The sequence below is a fragment of the Anser anser genome (genome assembly GCF_964211835.1).
Source record: "Anser anser genome assembly, chromosome: 20".
Classification (NCBI taxonomy): Eukaryota; Metazoa; Chordata; class Aves; order Anseriformes; family Anatidae; genus Anser; species Anser anser.
Window position 1 is genome coordinate 2,600,448 of NC_139741.1, and position 24,967 is coordinate 2,625,414.

Below are 24,967 nucleotides of genomic sequence, written 5' to 3' on the forward strand. Positions count from 1 at the left end.
GGCGGGCCCGGGGGGAGGAGGCGGCCTCGCGCCCTCCCCGCCACCGCCTCCATGGCGGGTCACGTGCAGGGGGGCGCCCGGCCCTCCGCCGCGTCACGTGACGGGGGAGGATTGGGGAGGGTACCGGCGCGGCCCTCCCCCTAACGGGCGTCGCGCGCCGGAGCTGGTTGGGGGGGGTCACGTGACGCGGAGCCGCCCGCCAACGGCTGTGGCGCGCGCAGCCCGCCGCTGAGGGGGTGGCGTGGTGGCTGAGGGGCGGCTGTGAGGGAGGCAGCGTGTCGGCACCGGGCGGTGGGGAGCCACCGTCCCCCTGGAAAGGGGCGTTCAGTGTCTAAAACACACACAGAACGAACCGTGAAAGGATCAGAAAGGATCAGAACCCCCCCCCCCCACTTCCCTGCTCTTCAGGGTGTTCGGTTTTAGGATTCAGTCCAACGCTTGCCCAGAATGGGAGGGTTTCCCCCATGGCTGCGTTACAGCATTAAGTGAGGTGGCGTGCCCTGGGTCGCTCTCCAGCAGAAAATAAGGAGAGTGAAAGAAAACATTGATTACTAGGGGCAGTTCGTTCCAAGGATTGTTCCTGTGCGGAAACCAAGCCTGTGAAAACACCAGTTGCAAGTCATTCCTTAACTTACGGTTTCCTTGCTGAATGATCTTACCACATCAGAGCTAACGAAAGGTCAAGCCAAAGTTATTTTCTCGCTGATGTAAGTTCACGCGTAGGTATTTTTATAGCAAACATTCCAAACAAATTTCATATCTGATACGCAAAGCCAGGAATGCAGCTCACAGAGAAGCTAGGTTGAAGGCCAAATCTCTCTCCATGTAACACTACTAAACTGCAGAGTCACTGCAAATGTATTAAACTTTGTAAATCCTCCTTTTCTGCCATCATCGGAATTGTGTAGTATCTTACAGTCATGACCAAGAATATAATTATTACACTCAAGCATAACAACATCTGCCATGATGGACCTTTTGCCTCCCTGGAACATAGAATATGGGGAGAAGGAGGAAGTTTAAGTTTAAAAACACAAGTGAAATTCCTGGGAACATACTTAACACACCAGCCACTTGTTACACACTTATCTTTTAAGCCTGAGTCTTCAGTGCCCTCATATATTCTTATTCTACCCTTACATCTCTCTTCTCAGTGCACCTTGTAGTCCCTCACTCGAGCAGGCTTCTAGTTAGATACAATATAAACTCTAAAATATTTTGCAGAATGAATACAACAAACATGGCAACATGTCAATCAAAAGCAAAGTTGGCAATGCTCAAAACAGCTGGAGAAGTATTTGCTTTATCTTGTGATTAAATAAACCATTCCGGCCTCTAACAATGACATTCATTCTGCCATGCTCCATTTGTGACAGATCACTTTTTAAACTCACAGCTGAGGAGACATAGTTTAATTCCTAATTTCGCTATACTATTCCTGTGTGATCTTATGCCTAGTAATAATCTTTTTATGTTTTGGTTGCTCCTCTGAGTTACAGAGATAATGATACATTGAGAGTCCCTGTTTTGCTTGGAGCAAAAAGCTGCACTGGGATACAGCCAGACCCAAACTGGCAGAGCAGCTACCGAAAGCAATTAGAGCAGGAAGCCACTACAATGGTGTCGTAAGGCAGCTGTCTGGTTTTCACACCAAATTCTTCTTGTCTTCACACCGATTTTTCCATGACTATTAACCTCCCGTAAGTCTCTTACTTTCAGTGAGTTTGTTATTAAACAGCAACAACAAAAGTAGCCAGGCACACGGCAGAACTGACATAACACTCAGGCCCGTTTCATCCAGGCACGTAGGAGCGAAGGGACCCACCAGGGCAACGATCTCCCTCTGATGCTAGTGCAACCCCCACTGTTGATAAACACATTCCTGCACTTACCAAATTCCATGTTGGGACCTGGATGAATTACCACCAGCCCTTTCTGTATATTTACAGACACCAGTCTGTCTCTTTTCAGCTTTCGTTTTCAAAAACTAGCCAAGGTTAAGCTCTACTAGTTGCCTCTCTAATAAAGTTCCACCGCATCTTAGCAGACTGGCTCTGTGCCAGTTTCAGCTCACGTTTACAAGTATGGATGACCAGAACTTTATTCAATTTTCAGCGGAGGCCTAACCAGTACTTTACAAAATTATTCAGCTTTTATCTATGTCTTGACAAAACCTCTAATTGTAGCATACACAAACCCTGTTCTCAGGCAGCAGAGATTATTAGGCAGTTGCAGGGCTTTTAATGACAATTAGTTCGCTTGCTATATCATGAAAAGATGAACGTCTGAAATGATAATTGCAAATCAGACCCTGCCACCATCCCAGCTTAAGGTATAGTCACAAACAGCTGACTTAGTATTTGATGCAAATGAGGAAGCAGAAACATGCAGTGAGATGGTCCTTCCTCTAGAGGAATGAAAAAGGATTGAAAAAACAGTTAATGATGATGGTTAATACATTTAAAAACAACGTTCTTTCTCAAATGGTTAAAAAATATACATTACATTAAAACTTGCCACTTCTAAGCGGTAGTTAAGTTGTTAAGACTCATACTGCATTTTTGTATGACACGAAAAAAAAGTGACATCTCTTAGGTCCCACAGATATAAAAGATGTCTAACAAGCAGTAGAATTTTCCTTGAAGAGTGCTTTAAAATAATTTGCTGTATCCGTTGTATGCACCATGGCTTGCACCAAATTTAATAACAAAGATATTCTAGATTGGAAAATCAGACTGGAAGCTTATGATGGCAGTGTCTTTGTTCAGATTAAATTAAGCATGTTCTCAAAGGCATTGAAGCAGGAACCTAGAGATAAGACTTTGTATGCTAACCGTGGATTAGATCTGGCAGTGAGTTTTTAATGAAGCCTTATTGAGGAGCACAAGATTATAGATGTTGCTACTATTTAAATGTTATGTCAAAGGTAAATCAAATTAAGATACAGTGAATTTAGACTTCTATTAGATGAATTGAGCTCCTCTGCTCTGTTTGAAAAGTGCTATATATGCAAATCTAACTAACTGGCCATGTGTCTTTATGATTGCTGTGATTTATTTAATTATTCGCTAATCACAAATAGATTCATAAGTGTTTAGCAAATATCTTTAAGTGTCTTTGCATCATCATCAAGTATCTGTGGAAAAACAGACATTTGCTGCTGCGCAGAGGCTGCAGGAGGTGCACAGCATCACTGCCTTCCTGGCAGAGCAGCTGGCAGTCCCCGGGAGGGTGGCTGGCAGTCCCCGAGGCTACCAGGAAGGGAAAAGCAGTCACGGACTTGAGCTGCACGCTAAGGCTGAAGCGGGCATCTGCTGAAGAGGTGTTTCGAGTTGCATTCATAAGACCTGAACTCAAAAGACACGAGCCAAGTAATTGTGGAACTGCTGCGGTGAATCAAAAACAATTCTGAGAAGAGTGGTGTAGTCCCTAGGATTTCCGGATTTAAAGTTCACTGAAAAAAAAAAAAAAAAAAAAGGAACCAAAAATGCAGCTTCTGGGCCCTGCTGTATTACTCGCCTCCAAATCTCTGCCTCTTTCCCCAGCATCTCTCTCTCTCCAGGGATATCATATATGTTTTGATCTTTGTAAACTACCTCAAAATAGGTATCATCCTCTTCTATGGAAATCCTGCACTCTCCAGGATAATTGCAATCTTTATGTTGAAGATGCTCTTAAAAATAAAAATAATATTTAAAAAAATTACACTATTCTTCAGTATTTGTACTTAATACCAGATAGAAGGAAGCAGGAATTTTCAGCACAGAAATGGGAAAAAAAAAAAGGCAGAGCTAAAATTAAAGCTAAAACTGCCAGAAATGTTGTATAGAAACTGATGGCCCAGCAGACAAAAAGTACTAAATAGCATGAGGGGATGAGGAATTGACGGAATGAGAGGAAAACTCATGTCAAAGGTCTAGATCAAACAGCTTTATTCTTTCCAGACATTTATGTGCTTTTGAAACGGAGATCCCAGATCTCCAACACAGACACAGCTAGCAACTATCTTCACCCCTCAGTCAGAAGGCAACTTGGTAAAGAACTGCTCGGCCAGATTTTCATCTGTAATTTGCATTTATTGCCACGAGTGAAGGTTTGAGACACTGTACTAGGCACTGTACAAACATGAGACAGCTTCTGCCCCTTGTGCTTCACAGACAGCCAGAACGCAGTGCAGCAGAGCACATCTCAAATATTTGGAAAGAGCAGAAGGTGGGAGAGATATCAAGGTGCAACGAGAGTATTCATTTACCATAGGCCTGCGGTGTTGATAGCTGAACAGTTTCGTATCTTTTTAATTATAATTTACTGATGAGTGACAGAAATACCTCAAATCATCTCTGCCAATCTAATTCTGATGTCATCAGGGGGAGAGGGGAAAAGACAAGAGGCTTCCTCAAAGAAGAGCAGAACTCTACATGCAAACTACTACTTTTGTCACATCCCACATTTTTCTGGAAGTGGTTTTGAATAGTAGTCAGAGGGTGACATTCACTACAGATTCGTATGAACTAGAAACAGAAATAAAAAGGAACAGATTCCTACCAGGGCCCTCCTATGTCACACTTACCATACAAGGCAGCACACCAGCACCACAGCCAGCATGAATTTTGTAGCAGAACAGTGCCATGGCTTTTATGGCCAAAGCTGAATAAAACAAAAAGCACACACACACAGAAAATAGATTTAATACCTATAGAATTCAGTTTTAATAACATCACTGTAACTAGCAGCAACAGATAGGAAAATGAGGTCTTAACATTATCTTCTTTCTCAGGAAGCCCCACCATGTTTTTAATAAATTTTGCATTTATATTTTAACCGCAAATTCTCAAATGGGATTTCTGCAAACCCAGTAATCCCCCCCCTTCCTGACGGGACCTGCTAATGAATGCAGCTCACTGGGCTCGCAGTGTGGCATTGCCTGGGGACTCTCAGAGTGAGATGATTTGGATTTTTCCCCTTTATTTTCGGTACGCGGGCCCTTCCCTTTTCACTCCTGCCCTATAGCTCCCCACTCCCCAGTGCCCTCGCAGCTTGGCTGAGGCTCACCCTGACACCCAGTACCTTCTTTCTGGCTGAGTCAGTACCACATAAACCATATAGATTACCATATAAACACGGTGGGGAGGCAGGAGATAGCAGTGTGGGCAGCAGTTCCCCATCCTCACCAGGCAAAGACAAGTGAGGCAGGAGCCTTATCTGGGCTGTGGACTGCCTCTGCTTAATTTTGCCACCTCTTAAGAGGAGGATTAGTTAATATTTTTGCTCAGCCACTTCCCCCCGGCTGCTTTTGTTTAGGGAGCTCAGAACAGGCTTAAAGCCACTTGAAATTGCTGCTCGTATTCCTATTGATATATATTTTTGACTCGTGCTATTAACAGCGCTATCTACATAGCCAAAGAAATGAAGCACCTGACCTGCACTCTTTACTATTTTAAGATTTGTGGGTGAGAGATCCCCCCCCCCTTTTTTTTTTTTACTGAAGCTGCCCTTGAGACACAGAAGAAAACATAAGGCACCCTCCACTCAAAGCTCTCGTAAGCAAACTTCCCCGTGTGTGGCAGGGTGACACCATCACACTTGAGGCCCACAAACAGGGGGAAAAAAATTCTTTTTCCTGTCAGACTCTGCTGACATCCCTCCAACCCAGAGGAAACAAGGTGCCGCAGCTAACAAAAGTCGAAGATAAGCATGATGCATTAGGAAATTTTGTAAATATCACATCCTTCCTGATTTTCCATCAACCTGTTTGATTATGCTGTGTATGGGGAGACGTGTGGTAGAATTAATCAGCCTGCTGGAGTGAATGCTAAAGGAACAGATGAGCTTTGGCAAGGCTGTTGCTGGCATTGAAAAAGAAAAACTGTGACAAAGAAAAAAAAAATGCAGACCTAAATCCAGAAGCATGTCATTCAGAAAGTGAGATATGCTGTGATTTATCACCGTAACAAAAATGGATGGCAACACAGATCTCCCATCTCAAAGTGTTGTCGCTGTGTAGATTAAGAGTAGTATCTGTCATCAAGAAACAATGGGAAAAGAAATATGTTTGATAAAAGCAATTCTGTACTCTCTTGTAGACAGATAACCCGTCTGCCATTGAACTGGAGGTAACGGATTTCTCTACAGCCCCATCTTCAGCAGCAAAGAAAAAAAAGTGGTGTGACAAAAGGAAGCACACGTAATTAATAACAGAAGAGCAAATCAGAGGAGTGGCTTTGCAAGGAGTGAGGAATGTTTACCCCATTTCAGAAAAGTCCAAGGAGCATTATAGGAAGAGGATGCTTGCTTTGCCCCCAGAGAGTGACAGCACCGGCGGAGCGCAGCGGGCGGTGGCTTACCACTGCGGCCCACCAGGGCAGCTTTCCTTTTCAAAGAGCGAGCTTCTTTCTTCTCAGCTCAACAGCTGCTGCACACGGGGTCTCCAACATCATCTTAGCAGCTTGACTGTTGCATACAGAAAAAGCAATACCAAAACATAAAACGTGTAACAACTTTAGGAACATTTTGCCAGAAGCTGACACAATGGAAAGCGCATCTCAAAACAGCAGGACAGCAGAGCAGAACAAAAACCACGGAGCCGGGACTGCCATGTCATCTGGCACCTCCTTGCACCTCCTTGCACCTCCTTGCACCTCCCTTAATGCCATTTCAGGTGTCGGCAGAGAAGGCCAAAGCATCTTATTTGCTAATTAAGGTTTCACATAATTCAAGCACTGAACAGGCAAAGGAGATCCCCACGCAGAGAAACCTGTCAGCCTTCCCCGCCGCGCCAGCAGACTGGTGTCTCAGTTCAGCGCTTTCACAACACAGACAGCAGAATAACTCTGGACATCTGCATACAAAAATCCGTACGCGCACACGTCCTGCTGGCGTACACGCTGCCACGGATGGCGATCCAAAAGTGACACCTCCCCGCCTGAGCTAAGGACGCTGCAGACAGAGATAAGAAAGACATTAAAATAACAGACCTCTATTTTGTGGTGTCAAATGGCTAATGATAGTGATTAAGGCTTTTACATTTCTTTACAAAGTGGCATTATCCAAGCTAGTGTCATCCGCCCAGAGTCAACAACGAGCTCCTGATCGAGCCAACAGCACAACAAGAAAAGGTCCCAGGGCTTGCCATCTGCTCAAACCACTACATCACACCTCTTTCTCCTCGATGCAGCAGTAACCCACAACAGGATGCAGATGACCAGATTGTTTAGCTGCCATTTCAGCCGAGCACCCGGCGGCTGTTGACGTGCTAAGAGTGGACTCTCAAAAACAAGGCACGGCACAGGGCCGCTGGACAAGCAGCTCCCGCGGCGTTACGCTTCGCCGCTTTTGGGGGCTGGTTGCACCCACGAGGCAAGGTAAAGCACTAGGGATTAATCAAATGTTTTGCCTGCTATGTTAAGCATTTATACGTGGTTTTATTATATAAAACATATTGTTTAATGATCCGTAAAAGCCTTTGGCACTCGCTCTCCCTTTGGTTAGAAGCCCAGCTACTCGCATAAGCGCATTTGGCCTAGCAGCTCCTTTCAACTACCAGAGCAAACATTAGGCCAGGACCATGGAGCAGATTCTTGAGCAGCTCTCAGCAATGCACGACCAGCTCAGAGGAGCTGGAGGTTGCCAAATTGTTTCAGCTTGAAAAAGAAAATTGATGCATTCAAGGAAGGGAGCAATTTGAAGTTGTTACAGAGCGCTTGGACACCACCGATGGGCAAGAGTTTTACCTCTCGTTTCTCTTATCACTTCCCAGCTGTTTCTTCCACTTTTAGGTAGTTTCAGCGTATCCTTCCATTTTTACCCGCATAGCTCACTAACAGCTTTCTAGTTGATTCTGCTGTTTTTAGTGCCGAGGTACCAGCTGTGCAACCCTGCAAGCTGGCGCATATATGACCTTGAATTTTTCCATGTAGCCAATCAGAAACTGCCTTTGCACAGTGTTTCCTATCTCCCAGAGAGCATCTCTCAATTTTTAGCATTAGACATATATCACTTTATAGCATCCAAAGCGTTGTGCGAACACGAGCCTGCTAGCACCAACAAAAATCACTCCTCAGCCAGCCCGTACCCTGTTATTGTCTATCAGCTCCTCCATTTCTCTGAAGCCAGCCTGGGGAGTTCTTTTTCTTGCTCCTCTGCAGGAATATTAAAACAGAATCAGAATGAAGGTAGCTGTAAATTTTATGTCACAGCTGGGAAACTGAAGGTCTTCAGATCACACTTTCTCCCCAGCCTTTTAATTGCAAAATTATTCTTGAAGATTTGACACAAGTCTTTCACCTCCCTATTTTCAGGCTATTAGCAAGAAAAACCAGACACACACAAAAAAAAAGTAATTTTCATTAATCTGCAGAGCATGCACAATGCTTAATTTCAAATGGATAAAATACTGCTAATTACTAGCACATTCTAACAGTCCTGTGATTTTACAGGGAGCTACTCAAACTAAACCAAATTATGGGTCAGAACGTGCAAGTCTTTTTATCATTATCACTAATTCCCTTCGTGGTTTATAACATCCTGAAGTGTCAGTCGTTGCTTATCCCCTCACCCTCCACCCCACCGCAAAATAAAATAAAAATGAACCACGTGTCTTACCAGACTCTTTGAGCCTCTGGCTAGCACTGCTCAGCTGCTCCATAATTATTCATCACACTAGGTCCAGCAACAAGACGTTCACAGCATGCTCTTCTCACATTTTGTTTAAGCACTAGATAAAATAGCAGATAGAGAAAAAAAACAGATTTTGAAGCAGGAGACACTGGAATTTGGGTGGAATCAGTTGACTAAGAATTACTGTTCCCCTCACCACCACCCAAAAAAAAAAAGTGTGTGTGTGTGAAAAAAGGATTCTTGAGCAGGCTGTGATGTCTGCCTTCTTTTTCTGGATAAGCATTTCTAGATCCTGAAGTGCTCCTGTTTCTAAATATAATGCTTAGCAACGTGTTCCTAATTTTATATTAAATTGTAATTAAAATAATAGGAATGCTCCCTAAATAAGTTAGATCACAACTTCCCGTGATGCTCTTCCAGATCCCAGGCTTTTTGCCCTTGCCATCAGATCTCCCAAAACCCCACAGCATTTCCACCAGCCACGTCCCCAGGTCCTCGCCTGGCCTCCCCAGCGGTCTGGCCCCACCGTTCCTGCAGCGCTCCGTTGCCTCTTTCCCTGCAGGCAGACTCGGGCCCCCAAAGACAGAGATGCTCGGCCCGTATCTGCACAGCACCTGGCACAACAGGCTCTGATCGACTGCAGCCCTGGCTGTCAGTGATACAAGCAATAAGTCATCAAACCCAAGTTTCTCTGCAGATCAGTGTTATATCTCATGCCTGCCATAAACGGCATAAAATGCACCTCTTTGCATTCCAGCACGTTGTGGAAGAACATAAAAGCACTTAATATATTATTTAAGCCAGTTAAGCTAGATAGCACAACTGCAGTAATTAGCAACCATTCTCCAAATCCCCATATGCCAGACAAAGGATCGTGTTTAGTATTTTCAGGCTGGTAGGAGGGAATCAGAACATTGCAGAAATTAAATGGCACACACTGCTTTTTTCCCTCTGCCTATCTCAGCAGAGCCTACATTTCACTACAGCTACCCCACTGCAGCATCAATACAAGAGACTGAAACCCATCACACAACAGGGCTGGCCTTTATTTCTCTATTGTTTTAAGCATAACAGGGTGCTCAATGTTTTAAGAAAAAAACAAGCCACTTCTTTTGAAAGCTACATTCTGTAGGCTGGAGGGGAATTTCCTTTCTTTTCTTTTCAAAATAAAACCAAAAATAATTTTAAAAAAACCACCCTTAAACCCAAACCTGACTTCCTCTGGAAAATCCATGAGCTGAGGTAAGTGCTGAGTGGAATTGTAAAAATCCCCCAAGCAGCAGCCGCCCACCTTGCACCCGGGGTCGGGACGGGGCAGCGAGGTGCGGGTATGGGGCCAGGAGAGGAGGCGCCAGGCGGGACGAGCGAGGAAAGGGCATCGGTCGGGTTGGAGCAGAGGGATGGGACATGGGTGCTGCCAGCAGACTGAACCCCGCTACCCCGGCTCACGTTGCATGCCCAGGAGCCCCGTGACACCGCATGCCAGCAGGCAGCCAGCCCGGTGGCACGGGTTGCGCCGGAAATGTGCCCAGTGCAGTGCTCCTGTGCAAACAGCGAGATCGCAAGAGCCAGGTACCAACATCTTCTAAAGGAGCGAGGAGGAGGTGGAAAGAAAATGCAGATTTGGGATCCTCCGCCATAATTAGAGGCATTGAAACAGAAGGTGCCACGGCTCGGAGAGGGGACAGACCTGATGCAGGATCCTGGCTCCAAGCCCCAGTTGCTCCGACCAGTTGTTGTTTTCCATCCTCTTTGTATGGGCAGATACAACACGGCAATTTTTTTTTCCCCGCTGGGTCGTTCAGAGAAAAGCCTCAAGACTGAAAACAGGAGAGAAGAACCCCTTCTGGTGGTCAGCCATTTATTTCTCTATTGCAGAGAGAGGAAAATCCCTTTTTATTGTTCTGTGTCTTGTATTATTTTTACTTCATGAGTTTTTTATTCCTCAGCATTGCAAAGAGGCCAATCTGGCAGGGGACCAGCGCCGTGCCAAGGAGGGCTGGCAGCACCAGGGCACTCCGTGGAGACATGCTGCTCCTCGCCCAGCTCGGGGCTGTGAGCTCTGAACCCACGGGGTTTTTCCCAGAAGATTATTTTCATTATAACAGACTGAAAAAAAAATCATCGCCAACCCAAAGACAACCTTGCTTGGATGGGCATTTCCATACCAGGCTGTTTGTCTCTGCTTCAAGCTTTTTTTCCTCTCATATCAAACTGGAGAGCTCCTGGGTTTCCCACCCAGCTGTGCCTGCCTTTCGCCTCTCAACCCTCTCCTTCCCCATGCAACGCTTACATCTCCCACCTCTCCCTCAGTCCTTTTTGCACCCTGCCTCTACGCTGTGAGCACCTTTAAGGCTCGTATTTTCAATGCCTCTCTGCACATCTTGCTAATCTCGTGCCACATTCCTGGGCAGAGCTGACCTTTGGGCACAGCCGTGCCCGCCTCATCATTTTCCAGCTCCTCTGTTGCTAAGAGAGTGGGCAAAGTTCTTAAGGAGGGGAAAGTGGGCAAGGAGCTAGCAGCTAGGACAAGCCGCACTGCATCAGCCAACAGATTAACAGAGGAAGTTAGATGAGTTTCGGTATAAAGCCACCCACCTTGGTCCAGATTTGATTTTAGAAGCAGCGGCAAAGGGAAAGGTTTATTAACGTGCCATTAGCTATGCATACTTCAATTTGCATAAACAAAACAAACACTTCTGAAGCGCAGTAAGAAGGAAGGCCTGCAACTGTCCCGTTTGTCAGTGTGAAGGAAGCTGATAATGCTCTTTCAGTTCCTGAGGACTTCAAGCAGCTTAAAAGAAGAGTTATATGACATCAGCAAACACCAATAAGTGTCCTAACATCGGACTGGAAACCTGAAGCCAGAAACTGAGCCAGAAACTGAGCCAGAAACCTGCTGAAGCATAAAATAAGGTAGGAACACACAAAGACGCGTCTACTGACAGCGAAGAACCCAGCACACGAGGTTGGTCACCAGTAGCTTCGGGCGCTGAGGAAGGTTCAGCTGTGCCTTCCAGAATGCAAATACTTTGAACGCATCTGGTCAGATTTTGCAAGAAGAGACAGAAGGCGAAAGGGATGCAGACGTGGTTGTGGCTTCGTGTTCAGCAACCACAGCTTCATGTTCAGCATGCCACTGGTCACAAATAGCACTTGGGGTCTTTAACACATTTACTCAGACAAGTGATTAAACTAACAACTCCCACCCCTTAACAAAAAGGGACTCCTATGGCATATTACGATGCCTCTAATAATGCCACACACGAACAATAACGAGGCCCAGATTCTCTTTTGGATCTCTTCCCCTGACACAAGGGTTATTAACTTGAGCTGTGTTTATTGGCATCCAGCTGCAGGGAGGACAGGTCTCCAGTTGGCTGTGAAAGTTTGCATCATCCTTAAGCATGAGGAAAGGAATTTCCAGATCCAATTAGCAAAGCCTCCGCCCCTGCCGGCTGAGCAGTCGCGCTGAGTATCATTAATCACTCTATCAAACGAGGCGTTCACCATCCACTTGGTAGAAACAGGTTACTGAAAGCAGTCCTCATTACAACTTCTTTTTAGTATCACATTGCAATAGGTCCGGCAATGCTGCTTGGGTTTTATATTAAATTAAACCACGCAGTTTGTCTAAGCATAATGTAAAGTCCCTGTATATTATCTGCAGTTATCAACTCTCCTTCCCTGTGACCTACCACTAAATAAATATTGCATCAGATACCTGCATATATTGTATGCAACCTGACTCATCAAATCACATGTTGTTTTCATGCCAAATCTGCATAAAACAGCAAATAGCAGCATGAGCAGGGTATCTTCACAAATGTTTCCTTTTTGGCTCCGTGCCCGATCTTGCACTGGAAGAGCTGCTTCGCAAGAAAGGTTGCTTACTGTTTGCGCTCGCACAGCTCCTGGAAGACCCAGGCACTCAATAAATTGCAGAAATTGCTCTTCACAGAAGAGCTGTCAGGGGAAGAGGAGCAGTTTTCCCCGAGGTGTACTGTTGCAGTAGCGTGTTTGACTGGCACTTGGGCTCCCTTCCCTTCACTAGAGGGAACATGAGATGCATAATCTATTTGTACTCCTGACTTTTACCCATCCAACTGGAACATTGTTTCAGAGGATTCCTGACCTCAAGCAGGCAATATAATCCGGTAGATTTACATAGATGTGGTCTGGGTTATGCTATCTTCAGCACGATAGGCCTCAAAGTAGAAATTAATGTTGTCTTGCAATGTGGCAGGGGAAAGGAGACAACCACAGACTGGTGAAGGCTCAGAGGCATCCCTCGTGCCTGACCTCGCTGGAGCGGACTCATCCACCAGGCCTTACACGATGGACAAAATGAACTGAAGGCTGACTCGGTGCTACCAAAGAAATTCAAGAGGCAGGGAAGGTTTATAGGTTCAGAGGTTAGAGTACAGTTTGAGCGTTATTATACAGTTCAACAGTGGAAAGGGGCATTTTGCAGACTCAGCTTTTTAGTTCCTTGCTCTGCTACTGTACCAAGTAATGCTGGAGAAGGCTGCTAAGATCACTGCTCTGCTGCGAGCCTGGTTAATGGACAACACCTAAATACAGCGAGATCCTCAGATGAAGGCTTTCCAGGGAAGTCCACCTGAACCTCCTGTTGGTGGATTTATGGCTTTGGCTACGCTCCGAGTGTGGTACATGCCGAAAGGTGGAACAAAGACTGGGATTTACAGGGGGAACCGAAGGCCTTCTCCGTCCTCTGAAACGTGAAGTGTTCTCATGATAAATCAGGAGAGCCTCTCCTGTCACATGCCTGTGGAGGCTGTAATCTCCCAAGTACACAGATACGGGCACGCAAATATGGGTTATGCCTATGCTAACAACCGGTGTATGTCCCTGGGGCTCCTGAATGGCCTTTAATCTAGCTGCTATCACGTGTTAAAGCCTGCGCTGATGCAGCTTTACTGCTCTTGGTGCTCCTGTTTGCTGTGACCACGCTGCCCTTCAGCACCCTGACTTGAGAGCTGAGGACATAGGCTGTCAGCTTCCTGGTGTAAACCTCTGGAGGTGAAAAGGAGAGGAGCTGCCTGCCACACCGGGGACTGGTGTCGTGATTGCAGGCAAACGAGAAGCACTGGCAACAGGCGTTGAGAAGACAAGTGCACTTTCAACACCCCCTCCGACAAAACCACCTCCAATGCAGTCCTTGCAAAACCCTGAAGCTCACATAGGTAACACTTATCCACGCTATCGTGACTCCTCCGCTCTGCTATGCAGTGACCTTGCCTCGTGTTAAGTAACACACAACATACCTTAAAATCTTAGTATAGATTAAACAAGTCATAACATACCTCAGAGGGTCAAAGCAAACCTAGCTGCAGAGCGCTAGGAGGTGATTGTCCTTGGCCTGCTCGGCACCAGCCCGTGCGAGGCTCCCACGTCAGCGAGCTGACAGCGAAACTTCAGACGTGGGGGTGGTGGAAAGCAAACGGAGGGAGAAACTCCACCAACATCTTACGGGGCTTGTCTTAGTGGATTTTTGTCATTACTGAATTCAGTCACAGGTAAAGGACTGAAAATAAGGACCCATGCCCTCTCCAAGACCCCTCAGTCGGTGCCGTCATGCAGCGGGACGCGGTGGGTGCTCCCCCAGAAGCGCCAATCCTGCTGCCCCGAGCAGAGCCCGGGCCTCTGCACGCCGTGCCCAGGGGGCCTCAGGGAGAGGGACCCTTGTACGGCCCTCGGGATGGCTCCCGGTGCCAGAAGCAACCTGGCACAGGAGCCCAGCTGAATCACAGCTGCAGCAATTACACTAATTGTCCAAGGGACAAAACAATTGCACTTGTCCGACTGGTCAGGGCATGACGGCAGCCTGACACATTCTTATTTGTGAAAGCATTTTGCCTTGAAGTAAGTTTCCAAAACAAATTCCCCTCAACTCCAAGCCTTTCCAGTCTTCTTCCTGGCAAGAGCAATTTGTTCTTGTTTTAAAACAGAGAGCTTTAAGAGCTGCTACCCGGGAGAGCTGCATCTCGCTGTGGGTGGCTTCCACCACCACCTGTGAAGGAGATGCCCCCAGATTTCCATTACACTGCAGTGGGAGTTGTGGTCTCTGCTCTAAGAAGCTCCATGCACAGCACCTGGGGGAAAACCCAGGGGTTTCAGCCCATTTTCTTAAAACCACAATTCAATGGCAAAGCTGATCAGGAGAGCTGACTGTGCCCTGCAGGACTGTCCCGTTGTGACAGCGCCATCCCGGGCAGCGCCCCAGCTGTTCCGATGGCTGGTGGAACTTGGAACCGGTATCCAGGCCCCCGGTTACCCCAGCGCACTTTGGTTCAAACACGGCTCCGTGGCAACTTCCCCTTCCCACCTGGCACGAGCAGGAGGCGAGGGGGCTGTGTCCCATGGCGGAGACGGGCAGCGGAGCGGGGGCGGCCGGGGACAACCCAGCTGGGCAGGCCAAGGTGAGCAGGGGCAGGGGCACAGTGAGAGCAGAGCCCGGCCTCAGCATCACCTCCAAAACCTCTTCGTAAATCCAATCCTAAACCAGAAGGAACCTTCCCAGGGAGCAGAGTGTGCCCGAGACGGAAGGACTGCTCTCCCTACATGCTTTAAGAGGCACCATAAGCTTGTGTTTAAATCGGTCGTATAATCATTGCTTTCCAAAAAAACAAGTGGAGGAGTTAGCTACACAAACATTGATGCAGGGAAAACCTGTGCCCTATGCGAGAGATAATTCCCCCTGGATCAGGGACATGCAAGCCCAGTGGCTGAGGATTTTGCTTTGCTTTCCAGGCACCTGTGCAGCAGCCACCCAGGTGCCTTTGCTATCCATAAAAGCTGTGCGTGGAGCAGCTCCGCGTTACACTGAGCCCATTGTAGCTGTGATTTCCACTTAACAAGCGGGTGCCAGCCCTTGTTTGACAGATGCTATTAGGAACGAGTGACCATTGTTTACCTTGTAATTTATTAGAGGTAGGGTTTCCAAAAGGGACTTAGAGTAGGTGGCCAATTCTTATGGACTGCTAATTATAATTGAGTACCTAGCTTCATTAAGCACCTCTGAAAACTCAATCTGAAATGGTTTTGTCAGGAAGAGAAATGCTTCTGAGCCTTAGGATAGGGTTTGCCCTCAGCAATGTTTTTAGGAGAGGATGCAGGATTGGCACCAACGGGCGACTAACCTGCAGCTTTGGCAATTCACAGACCGCCGAGGGAGATGCGGCTGGCACCAGGGGCGAGGCAGCCCCCGGGACGGGCAGCTCGCACACTGCGCAATGCAGGACCCCGCTCGTCAGCTACGTGGCCGGCCTCGATCAGGACACCTTCAAAATTGTGAGATGCTAAATAGACTTTAGTGGTAGAGAAAAAAAAAACAGTGGTAACTCAGGTTGCTGAGAGAGAGCAAAAAGCAGGATAAATCATCTCATTGCAGCTTTCCTCCATGCCTGCATGTTAACCTCATCGTTGTTTTCCAGTCAGCTGGACATCACACTGAGTTAAACAGCCGCCCCCACCAAAAATCACACTTCACATACACCACTCAGGTTTTGGAAGCACGTACTGCTGCTTTATCATTTCACATGACGCTTCGGTGGCGTGGCTCAGCCATATTACTGGCAGCACGGCCCCAAAGCTCTGTCTCACACCTCTGCCCTGCACGGGGACGCATCCTGCCCACCCGCTCCCACATCCTGCATTCCCGGTGCACAGAGGCATACCCACACACGGCCTGGTCACAGCTCAGAAGTGTCAAAAAAAAAAAAAGACAAAAAACTATGAGGATGGGCAAAAGGGAGGGCGTGCAGACGCAGCATCGGTTCTTGCATCGCGAGCTGATGTTTGCACCATCCCAGGCACGGCCACAGGAAGCAGCAGCATGTGAGCAGCAGTTCCCTTTCCCCTCCCTGCAGAACAGTTGTTTTGTAGCCTGAAGTTAATGTTTCACCCTGTGATGTCAGAAGGGAATTCCCAGAGGTGGAAATCCCTCAATTCCCTTCCGCAGGCTGTGCCCAGGGCGTGGTGAACCTGGCGAGGTGCAGGACGGGCTCCTGCGGGGCGATGGGAACCTCTGGCAAGGGACCTGCTGGGGTGCACCCCATCTCCCCCATCCCCACACAATGCGCTCAGACAACGCTCCCCTGATGATCCCAGCCAGCTATTTAATCAGCTCATTAACAAAAAGCAGTGCCCGAGCCCCCAATTGAGTGCTAAGTGCCTATTCCAACACTTCCCTTACAGTGCAAGGAGTTCCTGAGACCCTTTAAGAAGTCTCTCAGGAAGCTGCATTTGCCCCAGCACCTCCCCAAGAAGAAAAAAGTGAAGTACACGAAGGAAAGCCTGACCATAATCGGGGACCGCATCAACATGTTTCTTCAGCAGCACTGCAAAGCTTCGGAGGTCAAGCACTGGAAGACGTAAGATTTTGTCCTCTTACTGGCCTGGTGGTCCCGCACCGGCGATGCTCCTGGCTAGATGGGCTCCCATGGGGAATTCAGATGCAATTTGGCCCTGCAGTTCCAGGTACCGGGCAGGTTGGGTGTCTGCTGGAGACTGGTGCTTCCCATGCTTAGGGAAGGGCTGTTCTTCAGGAGCTTATAAGCCTCAGAAAAAAAAATGTCATGCGAAGGTACAGCAGTGGTCCCCCTCCACAAGACAGAACTAGCACTAGGAAGGGCTGAAGTCCATGCTCGTGTGCACCATCCATGTGTCTTTTCCCCAGGGTGATGTGGAGGTTTGTCTCCCTCTTCTCAGAGAAGGACGAAAGGCAGCTGCAGAAGCTGTATAAGTACATCAAGAGCAACAGAATGGACAAGTTTAAGGTAAGCCAGCAGGATAGGCAACGCCTCGCAAGGTGTCCCCGCTGCACTCACTTGAAGGGATGACCGCAGCATGCAAGAGCTTGATCCATGCCAGAGGGGAAACCTGCACTATGCAAGTAGTTGCTTGCCAGAAGGGCACAAATCCTGCGGGCATTGCCAGTTCCCCCCACGAAGTGGGCACTGAGCCGTCGCAGTGGCCAGTGCCAGCAACGAGAAGCTGAGCTCATGGCCCCAGCACCACAGCTTATGATTTTGGGGGCTGTTCACTGATCCCATGTTTCCAGCCACGTTTACAGACCAAGTCTGATCCCTAGTTTTATCTGGTGACACAGGAGTTAAACTTTGAAACAAGCAACTCATTCAGGTGAAGCCGGTGTTTGCTAAGGCTTATTCCTGTGCCTGAGCATCAGCTCCTTGCCCAAGGAAGCTGCAACCAAGGGTTTCCAGAGAACCCCAGCCCTGAGGGGTTAAGCCACATAAGCACACTCACAGCCACCCATAAACATCTCCTGAGCAAAGGCTGAGCGCACCAGGAAGTTCAAAGGTCCAGAAGAAACACTTAAAGAAGTTTATTTAAAAAAAAATAATAAAAACAGACTCACAGTTTAAAACAAGAGTTAACTGGGAGAATGTTTTGAGTAAGTTCAAAAAGGCACAATCCTGTGTAGGTATCAGGCACTGCTCCATGTCAAGAAGTGCTGCAGTCACCTGGCCGCTGGCAGTGTCACAGCTGTAAATAAGCGGCGGCTGCAGGTGAGCAGCTGCCTCCTTTCCCTTCGCAAAGGGGCAACCAGCTGTGCAGCTTTTTCTTTTAGTTTATGGCAAAATAAAACCATCTTCTTGTTTTTAGGGCTCCAAAAAGGCACTCCAACAATGAGGAAATTAATGTAAAGGAAAAAGAAAACATCACATTGCTAGTGGGAGACACCCAAGATTAACTGGGATATGAAAAAAGCGAGTGCAAATGAGGGCAGGCGGGTGGCGATGGGTGTTGGTGCTGCCTTCAGCTCAGCACAGCCTCGGAGAACAACCCGAGCCCGGCTCCCAGCCCCTCGGAGGCTCGGCCGGGCCCGGGACACGGCCTCTGCTCAGCAGCAGCCGTGCTGCCGAAAGGGCCTGGCCTCGGCCTACGCAGCCGCCCCGAGCAGGAGGCAGCAAACAGCAAGCACCCCAAAAACCAACCAACCGAAACCCCTTCCCATCCCATTGCTTTGTTAAAAAAAAAATTAAAAACGGACACCAGCATCTCCTTGGAGAGGAGAAAATCAAGTGGCGGTGCCAAGCGTTAGCTGCCCAGGAGCAGGGCGCGAGCACCCCAGGCCCTGACGCGGCTGCTCCGGATGAGGCCTCCTCCAAAAAGCAGCAACAGACCCGGCCGTTATGTAACGGCTGACAAACGCCTTTTGTTGTGCAAGACGAGTGGGAGAAAAGCAACATCTCTGCCCTTCATGGGGAGGGAACAGCAGCGGCTCCCTGCTCCAGCACAAACAGCAGGCTGTGGGTCCGGGGGGGGACAGAAATAGACCGTTTGGAAACGCCTCGTTGTTTAGATGAGTGGGCATAAAAATACAGAATCAATATGCAATTAGTAAGTGATTGAGGTTGGCAGTGTGGTAATTTGATAATTTTGAGAGTTTTATTAGAGAGAGGCTGGCAGAGCAGCCATCCATTAGCCTTACTCACCAGTATTCTTAAAGGTGGAGATCTATATCCCCTTTCCTCACGAGAGCTTTTAGGCCTTTTTTTTTAAAAAAAAAAACAAACAAAAAAAAATTAAGAGCCACGACATTTGAATTTGAACACCGGTCCCAACTCAGTTTATAGACTTACTGAAAGCATCAGACCAGTCCCACTTCTTGGCACAGAGCAGAACAGAGCCACGCGTCCCTGAGTGATCCACTGGCTCCCGTACGCTGCCAAAAGCTCTTTCACTGTAGGAATTAGCCCCATGCCTCAGTCCAACTTATTTCTTCACTCCCACAGACTATCTGAAGCCCTAGAAGACCAGGAAAAAAAAAAAAAAAAAAAAGGTGATCAGCATGACCCTAGCAACACAAACCCAACCTTTTTCCCCTGGCATCTCCCCCCTAGGAGGATGGAGATGCTGTCACTCTCCCACCGCAGTGCCATGCTGTTGCAGGGACCGCTGCCCCCAGACATCCCAGTGCTCCAAGCACCACAAGGCGACAGTGACATCCAGTGGCAGCGCACACCCATCCCCACACAGGCACCTCCCGCAGCACCAGGGCTCAGCACCCACATCCCACCACACACCTGGGCCTTGATCCGAAACGCGGCCACCAAACGGCACCGCCAGCCGCCCACCGCCTCCCAAAGGGCCTGGGAAAAGCCGGTCCTCTGGACAGCATGCCAAGAGGGATTCTTGCTTTAAAACACAGGGCTTGGGTGCCCAGATGCTGAGGTTCCCAGCCCACGTGGCTCTGTGGAGGTCAGCGGGGATCCCCCGTCCAGCAGAGCTCATGGCGCAACCACGGGGCGATGGTTTGTGGGGCGGCACGGGCATTTCTCACCCACTGCCGCCCCACAGGGCCGCGGTGAAGCAAGAGCTGTTGCCCAAGCATGAGTCAGTGTGCGGTGTCTGGTCATGTAAATATCCTTAAAAGCGTTTTTTGTTCTTTTTAAGCTGTTATGCTGTAATTCAGAAAGCACAGATTCAGTTCCAGGAAGAAACTCGAGGGAAACAAGCAGGAGCGGCCCTACAACAGCTGGGACCTTGGCGGAGGTACCAGAGGCGTCCAGGAACAACCAGGGAGCAAACCAGGGCGCAGAGGCCGTCACCACGAACGCACCCACCGGGGCACAGCCCAGCGGCGAGAACGACGGCTGAGGTATTGCTGCTGGGAGCTCAGGGCCCACGGGCACGGCCAGGGACAGCATCGCCCTGTTCAGGCAGAGCCACCCACACCTGGCGTTTTCACAAAAACAATCAGCAGGTGAAGATGCAAGCAGCGGTGGGGCCGGAGAAGTCGGGCAGGTTGAACTGCTGTCTCAGAAGAGACATGCAAATAGGAAAAACAGCAGCAGGAGAAGCTGCTCCAGCATAAGGCAGGGAGGCAGCAGAAGACATCCCTTTGGTGGCCCACACCAGCAGAGGTTCATTAGCATGTTTTTGCATAGCAGTCGGGATGCTCAGAGCATGCTTTTGGTTTGCCTTTGGGCCCATCCCCACAAAGCCACGCGCGCTCGCCGCGTGGAGCAGAAACGCCGACCAACCTGTCACAGGTGCGCTTGCTAACCAGAGCTCCTGGCAGCCTGGTTGCTGCAGCCCAGACCCTGGCACACGCAAACCTTGGAGAAGGAAGGAAAAAGGGACGTTGGCGCAATTGTTGGTGAGATTGGCTCTGCCACAGGCAGGTGCTACAGTCTGCCTGCAGAAGGATTTGTCCCACACACGCCAGTTTTCAAGCTGCTAAAATGCAGCCACGTGTCCCATGGGAGTGCTCCTGCTCACAAACCATCTTGCTTTTCACTTCCTTTCTCCCAAGACTCTCTATTTACCTCTAAAAGAGTCCAACTTGCTATCAGATTGTTACATATCATAGCTGGTACATATGTAACAGCTAAATTTTACCAAGTAAAAATCCAAACTGGTAAAATTGAAAGTCAAAAGCCAAGAACTAGCTAGACAGCACAGTCTGGGAGGCGAGCAGGAGTCCCACGCTAACCCACGGCACCACAGCTCCAGGCAATCCTCCTCCCCCTGTCTGCGCCACTGCAGAAACGGAGCAAACAGCTCCTGCCCAGTTCCTACAGCGAGGAACACACCGGAATCACAAAGCATGTGCAACACTGGGAGTTACTGCAACTGAAATGTTAGGAAGGTGTCAAGATTTTGGGGTTGCTGGTTGAGAGAGAGCCTGGGTGAGGATCTGTCCGGAGCAGCCCGGTGCTCCCATCTGCCTGGCGGGGATGCAGAGGGGCAGCGGCTCCTCAGGGGACTCAGCCCTCCCACTCACTTCGTGTTCTTTGCTTTTAAGGTTCTCGCGGACAGCTCAGAGACCAACAGAAAGGAATTAATCCGGGATCATCACCCAGCACCCTGGGTAGAGAGTATGCAATAAAAAGTTCTCATGGTTTCCTGAAACTGGACAATGCTGTATTACTTGCAGCGTCATAGCAACAAGCTTCAACCCAAGCAAAATGAAAATGATGCTATTTAAAAATCATGTGATCTTATTCATGCTTATGCTGGAGTTTCCTAGCAGCTGTGCAGCAGCATTAGGGCTCCATTAGGGATGTGTAAGTAACAGACCTGCCTTTAATACATCTTTTCTTTCGTACAAAACCTAAGAATGGAAGAGCAGCTTGTGTGAAGAGGCAGAGAGCTCCACCTTTCCTTGCTATGGAAGAAAACCTCATCTGACAAAGGCAGAATCTGTTCCCCGTTAGTTCCCATGCAAACACACACACAAACCCTCCACGTGGCCAGCAGCCACACTGACCTGGGAGGAGAGACCGAAAGAGGAAGAGAAGAGTCTGGTGTATGGAACATACTCTGGTACAAAAAAAAAAAAAAAAAGAAGTTTCCTAACTTCCACACACACACACGTGCTATTTCAAACTACCCCAGGCACATAAAGGCCAGGAGCCAGCACGAACATCGGCGGGCCTGGCAGACACTGCAGCAGCTATCCACTGATCCAGCCCGAGGTGGCTGTGGCCCTGTTGGACTGCTGCTGCAGGAAGAGACTCATTAGGGAGCTAACACTTCAGGACAGGAATAACTAGAAGAGAAAACAGTAACAAACCTGGCTGGCTTGCATCTTAGGATTCACTAGGCTTGATTTTCAATATTTCTTTCAGCTAAAGGTTATAAGCTTCCCCCCTAGCACACACTGCATAAGCCAATAACACATGTGGCTGCATCAGAAAAACGCTGTATGCCCTCAAAATGTCACCCTTGCTTAAGACAAAGCTGAGCAAGATTAAAGCCTGCTCAAGTCTGGATTATTCCACAATTTTTCCAGTAGGACTTGAGGGAACCTAGAAGTGACAGGAGAGCTCTCAAGGAAAACTGAGCTGTGCCAGCAATCACCCCACTGAGTCCCCTGCTAGATGACATGGGCAAAGGAAGGCAAGAAGCAGCATTCCTGCACTGAATGTATTACGTGAAAACCTTTGGCACAAACTACAGAACACATCAGTGCCTCTATTACAGTGTCACTGGGATTGCTTTCTCCAGCTGTGCAATGCTGAAGGCTGGCAGGCAGCAGTGCTACCAAAGCCATCTTGCACAACTGCAAGACTCGCAGCGCTCCACGCGCCCGTCCTAACTCGGGCCGGTTGCTCTTTTCCGTTTAAATGCAGCATCCGGGAATTCATGGAAGTCTTGCACAACCTTGGGTTTGGCTCTTAAGAAAAGCAAGATTTTCATGCATTTTGTGAAGTGTCAATGTGTGACACAGAACCAGCAAAGAAAATAACAAGACAAAAAAAATCCCCCCCACTAAAACCATAAACCTGAAGAGATGCAGAGGCCTCACGTTGAGAGCTAAGCTCAGGGCAGTAAAGCTCATACTTTGTGCCACAGAAAGCAGCAACCAATTTAAAAATTTAGCTTTTGTAAGGAATAAGCAGAACTGGTGCTGCCGCAGCAGGTGACATCCCCGACCCCGATGCTCCAGACCTGCAGCCAGCCAGGAAGAACACCCAGCACCTCAAACAGCCCAAGGCAACGTTTCTTTTAATACTTAAAAGAACAACAACAACAACCCACCACCACCACAACAAAACACCACCACCTCCCCCCCAGCAGCTCACCTCAAGCCATGTTTAGGGGAACTGTGGTTAAATTTCATCAGCCTGAGAAGCTGCGCTCTACTCGCTGTCACAGCACTAACTTGCTGATGTCAGTTGTCGGGGCTTTGCTCAGACTAACCAGGGAAGAAAGTCATCACTGGACAGCAGCTTTTGTCCAGTTTGACTCATTAGCTCCCCAAAAATCAGCAGGATGGCCTCACGCATCAGCTTCCAACAGCACCGTACCCTTACCTTGCTAGGAACAGTTTTATTTTGCAGGTGGTGGTCCTTCCTTCACACCACCTTGAGCTTTTAGACTTTTTACCAACCCTCCAGTTGTTGGTTTGTGCTTGGTAGCTTGGCTTCGACACCCCCAAAATATCAACGTTTCCCTGAGGAAAAGGGAAAGAATTGAGGAAGTTGTGTGGGTGCCCGGTGGCTTGCATCTTTCACCCATTTAATTGGCACAAATAGCACATACCGGGCTGTACAACCACAAAGGGCAGGGCCACAGCCCTGACTTCAGCCTCAGCCTCAGGAGTCATCCTCATTTAGGATGAGGTGAGCCTTAAGGGGGGAAGAAACCAGCCGGCAGGCCCCATTCCCGACAGCTGCCGGGGGCTCCTGCTTCAGAGGTGCCCCATGGGCACAGCCACCGCCACAGCTCACGGTGACACCCGCGGCACCACCCTCCCCACCCACAAATCCTTCATACCTGTGCCAAGGTCTGAGTGTTACGGGCGAGTGGCCGAATGAACACAAAGCGGCTGGCACACGTAGCAAATCCAGGGTAAAAACTTCCAGAAGCACGAACAAGGACCAGAAACAGCTCCGTAGTGCCACTTGCCGTCCCTTGGAAAAGGCTCCCAGAGGGCCTCATTCCAGCACAACAGGGACACAGACACCCCTGTGAGGAGCAGGAACAAGGCCCCCGCCTGAATGCTCGTCACGGACGTGCTGCACAGGCCCTCAGAGCATGAGGGATGAGGCCGGGCCTGCAGGGTACTCCCAAGCACCAGAGACATGGGCACAGAGCAGGGCCATGGGCCTGCGCCTCCTCAGGAGGCCTCGCCAGGCCACAGCCACTGTCCGGGAGCCTTTATGTAGCCAGAGAGCACAAGGAGTTGCACAGCTGTTCATCAGCAACAAGCTTTTAGGGGATTTTGCAGGTAAGTCTGCATAAATGGTCAACTGAGTCATCAACGAGACAAGGCGAGAGGGGAAAAAACCAAACCAGAATGAACAGCAGCACCTCCCCATGTGCAAACACTCTTGTTTGTGAGCACAGGCCTGGAAGCAGCCCAGGGAAGCAGCCAGGGCTGCCTTTTCCCTGTGTCTGAAGACATTTCAGATTAAAGCTGGTGGCAGGCTCACAACACAGCTGAGCACGACCTCCCCTCTGATGGAAAGGGGAGACCTTTCTCCCTCTTGTTTCTACCAAGAGCTGAAGGTGCTGTCACACACCACTATTACCATGCTGACACAGCGTGAATTACTCAACTATAAATGCAGCTTTTTAATCTATTTGGGGAGTGTACTGTCTGAAGATTTCCGTTAAAAAACAATAGAAAAGCTAAAGCTACCAAAACTTACAGCCCATATAAATAGTTTCATTCAGTGCTTCTCTTTTGTAATAGAACTGCTACGGTATTTGAAGATCCAGGGTGCAAAGGCAACCACGCTTACAACTGAATATGCAGTAAAGAATATCAAAACACAAAGTCAAATGGGCCAGCTATGATGAAAGCACCCCAAGTTAAATTTTCCATAAAATACCAATTATCTATCAT

General features: G+C 48.5%; 1 protein-coding gene across 2 annotated transcripts; it reads left to right on the plus strand.

Moving 5' to 3' along the window:
• Nucleotides 1-10,505: 10,505 nt before the first annotated feature.
• CHCT1 (CHD1 helical C-terminal domain containing 1) lies at nucleotides 10,506-22,555 on the plus strand. Of its 2 annotated transcripts, XM_083806853.1 has the most exons (4): nucleotides 10,506-17,012; nucleotides 17,318-17,417; nucleotides 20,062-20,266; nucleotides 21,416-22,555. In XM_083806853.1, the coding sequence occupies exons 1-3, from the start codon at nucleotides 16,963-16,965 to the stop codon at nucleotides 20,263-20,265; spliced, it is 354 nt and encodes a 117-aa protein (XP_083662979.1). In that variant the 5' UTR covers nucleotides 10,506-16,962; the 3' UTR covers nucleotide 20,266; nucleotides 21,416-22,555. The 2 variants fall into 2 exon arrangements, with proteins under 2 accessions (XP_083662979.1, XP_083662978.1); XM_083806852.1 differs by lacking the exon at nucleotides 21,416-22,555 and having other exon boundaries at nucleotides 20,062-21,384.
• Nucleotides 22,556-24,967: the final 2,412 nt, after the last annotated feature.

Excerpts from the sequence above, each read along its gene's own strand:
- CHCT1 (XM_083806853.1), top strand. The coding sequence starts at position 16,963 with ATGTTTCTTCAGCAGCACTGCAAAGCTTCGGAGGTCAAGCACTGGAAG. Across the intron at positions 17,013-17,317 it reads GAGGTCAAGCACTGGAAGAC|GGTGATGTGGAGGTTTGTCT; the intron begins GTAAGATTTTGT and ends TCTTTTCCCCAG. Across the intron at positions 17,418-20,061 it reads ACAGAATGGACAAGTTTAAG|CTGTTATGCTGTAATTCAGA; the intron begins GTAAGCCAGCAG and ends GTTCTTTTTAAG.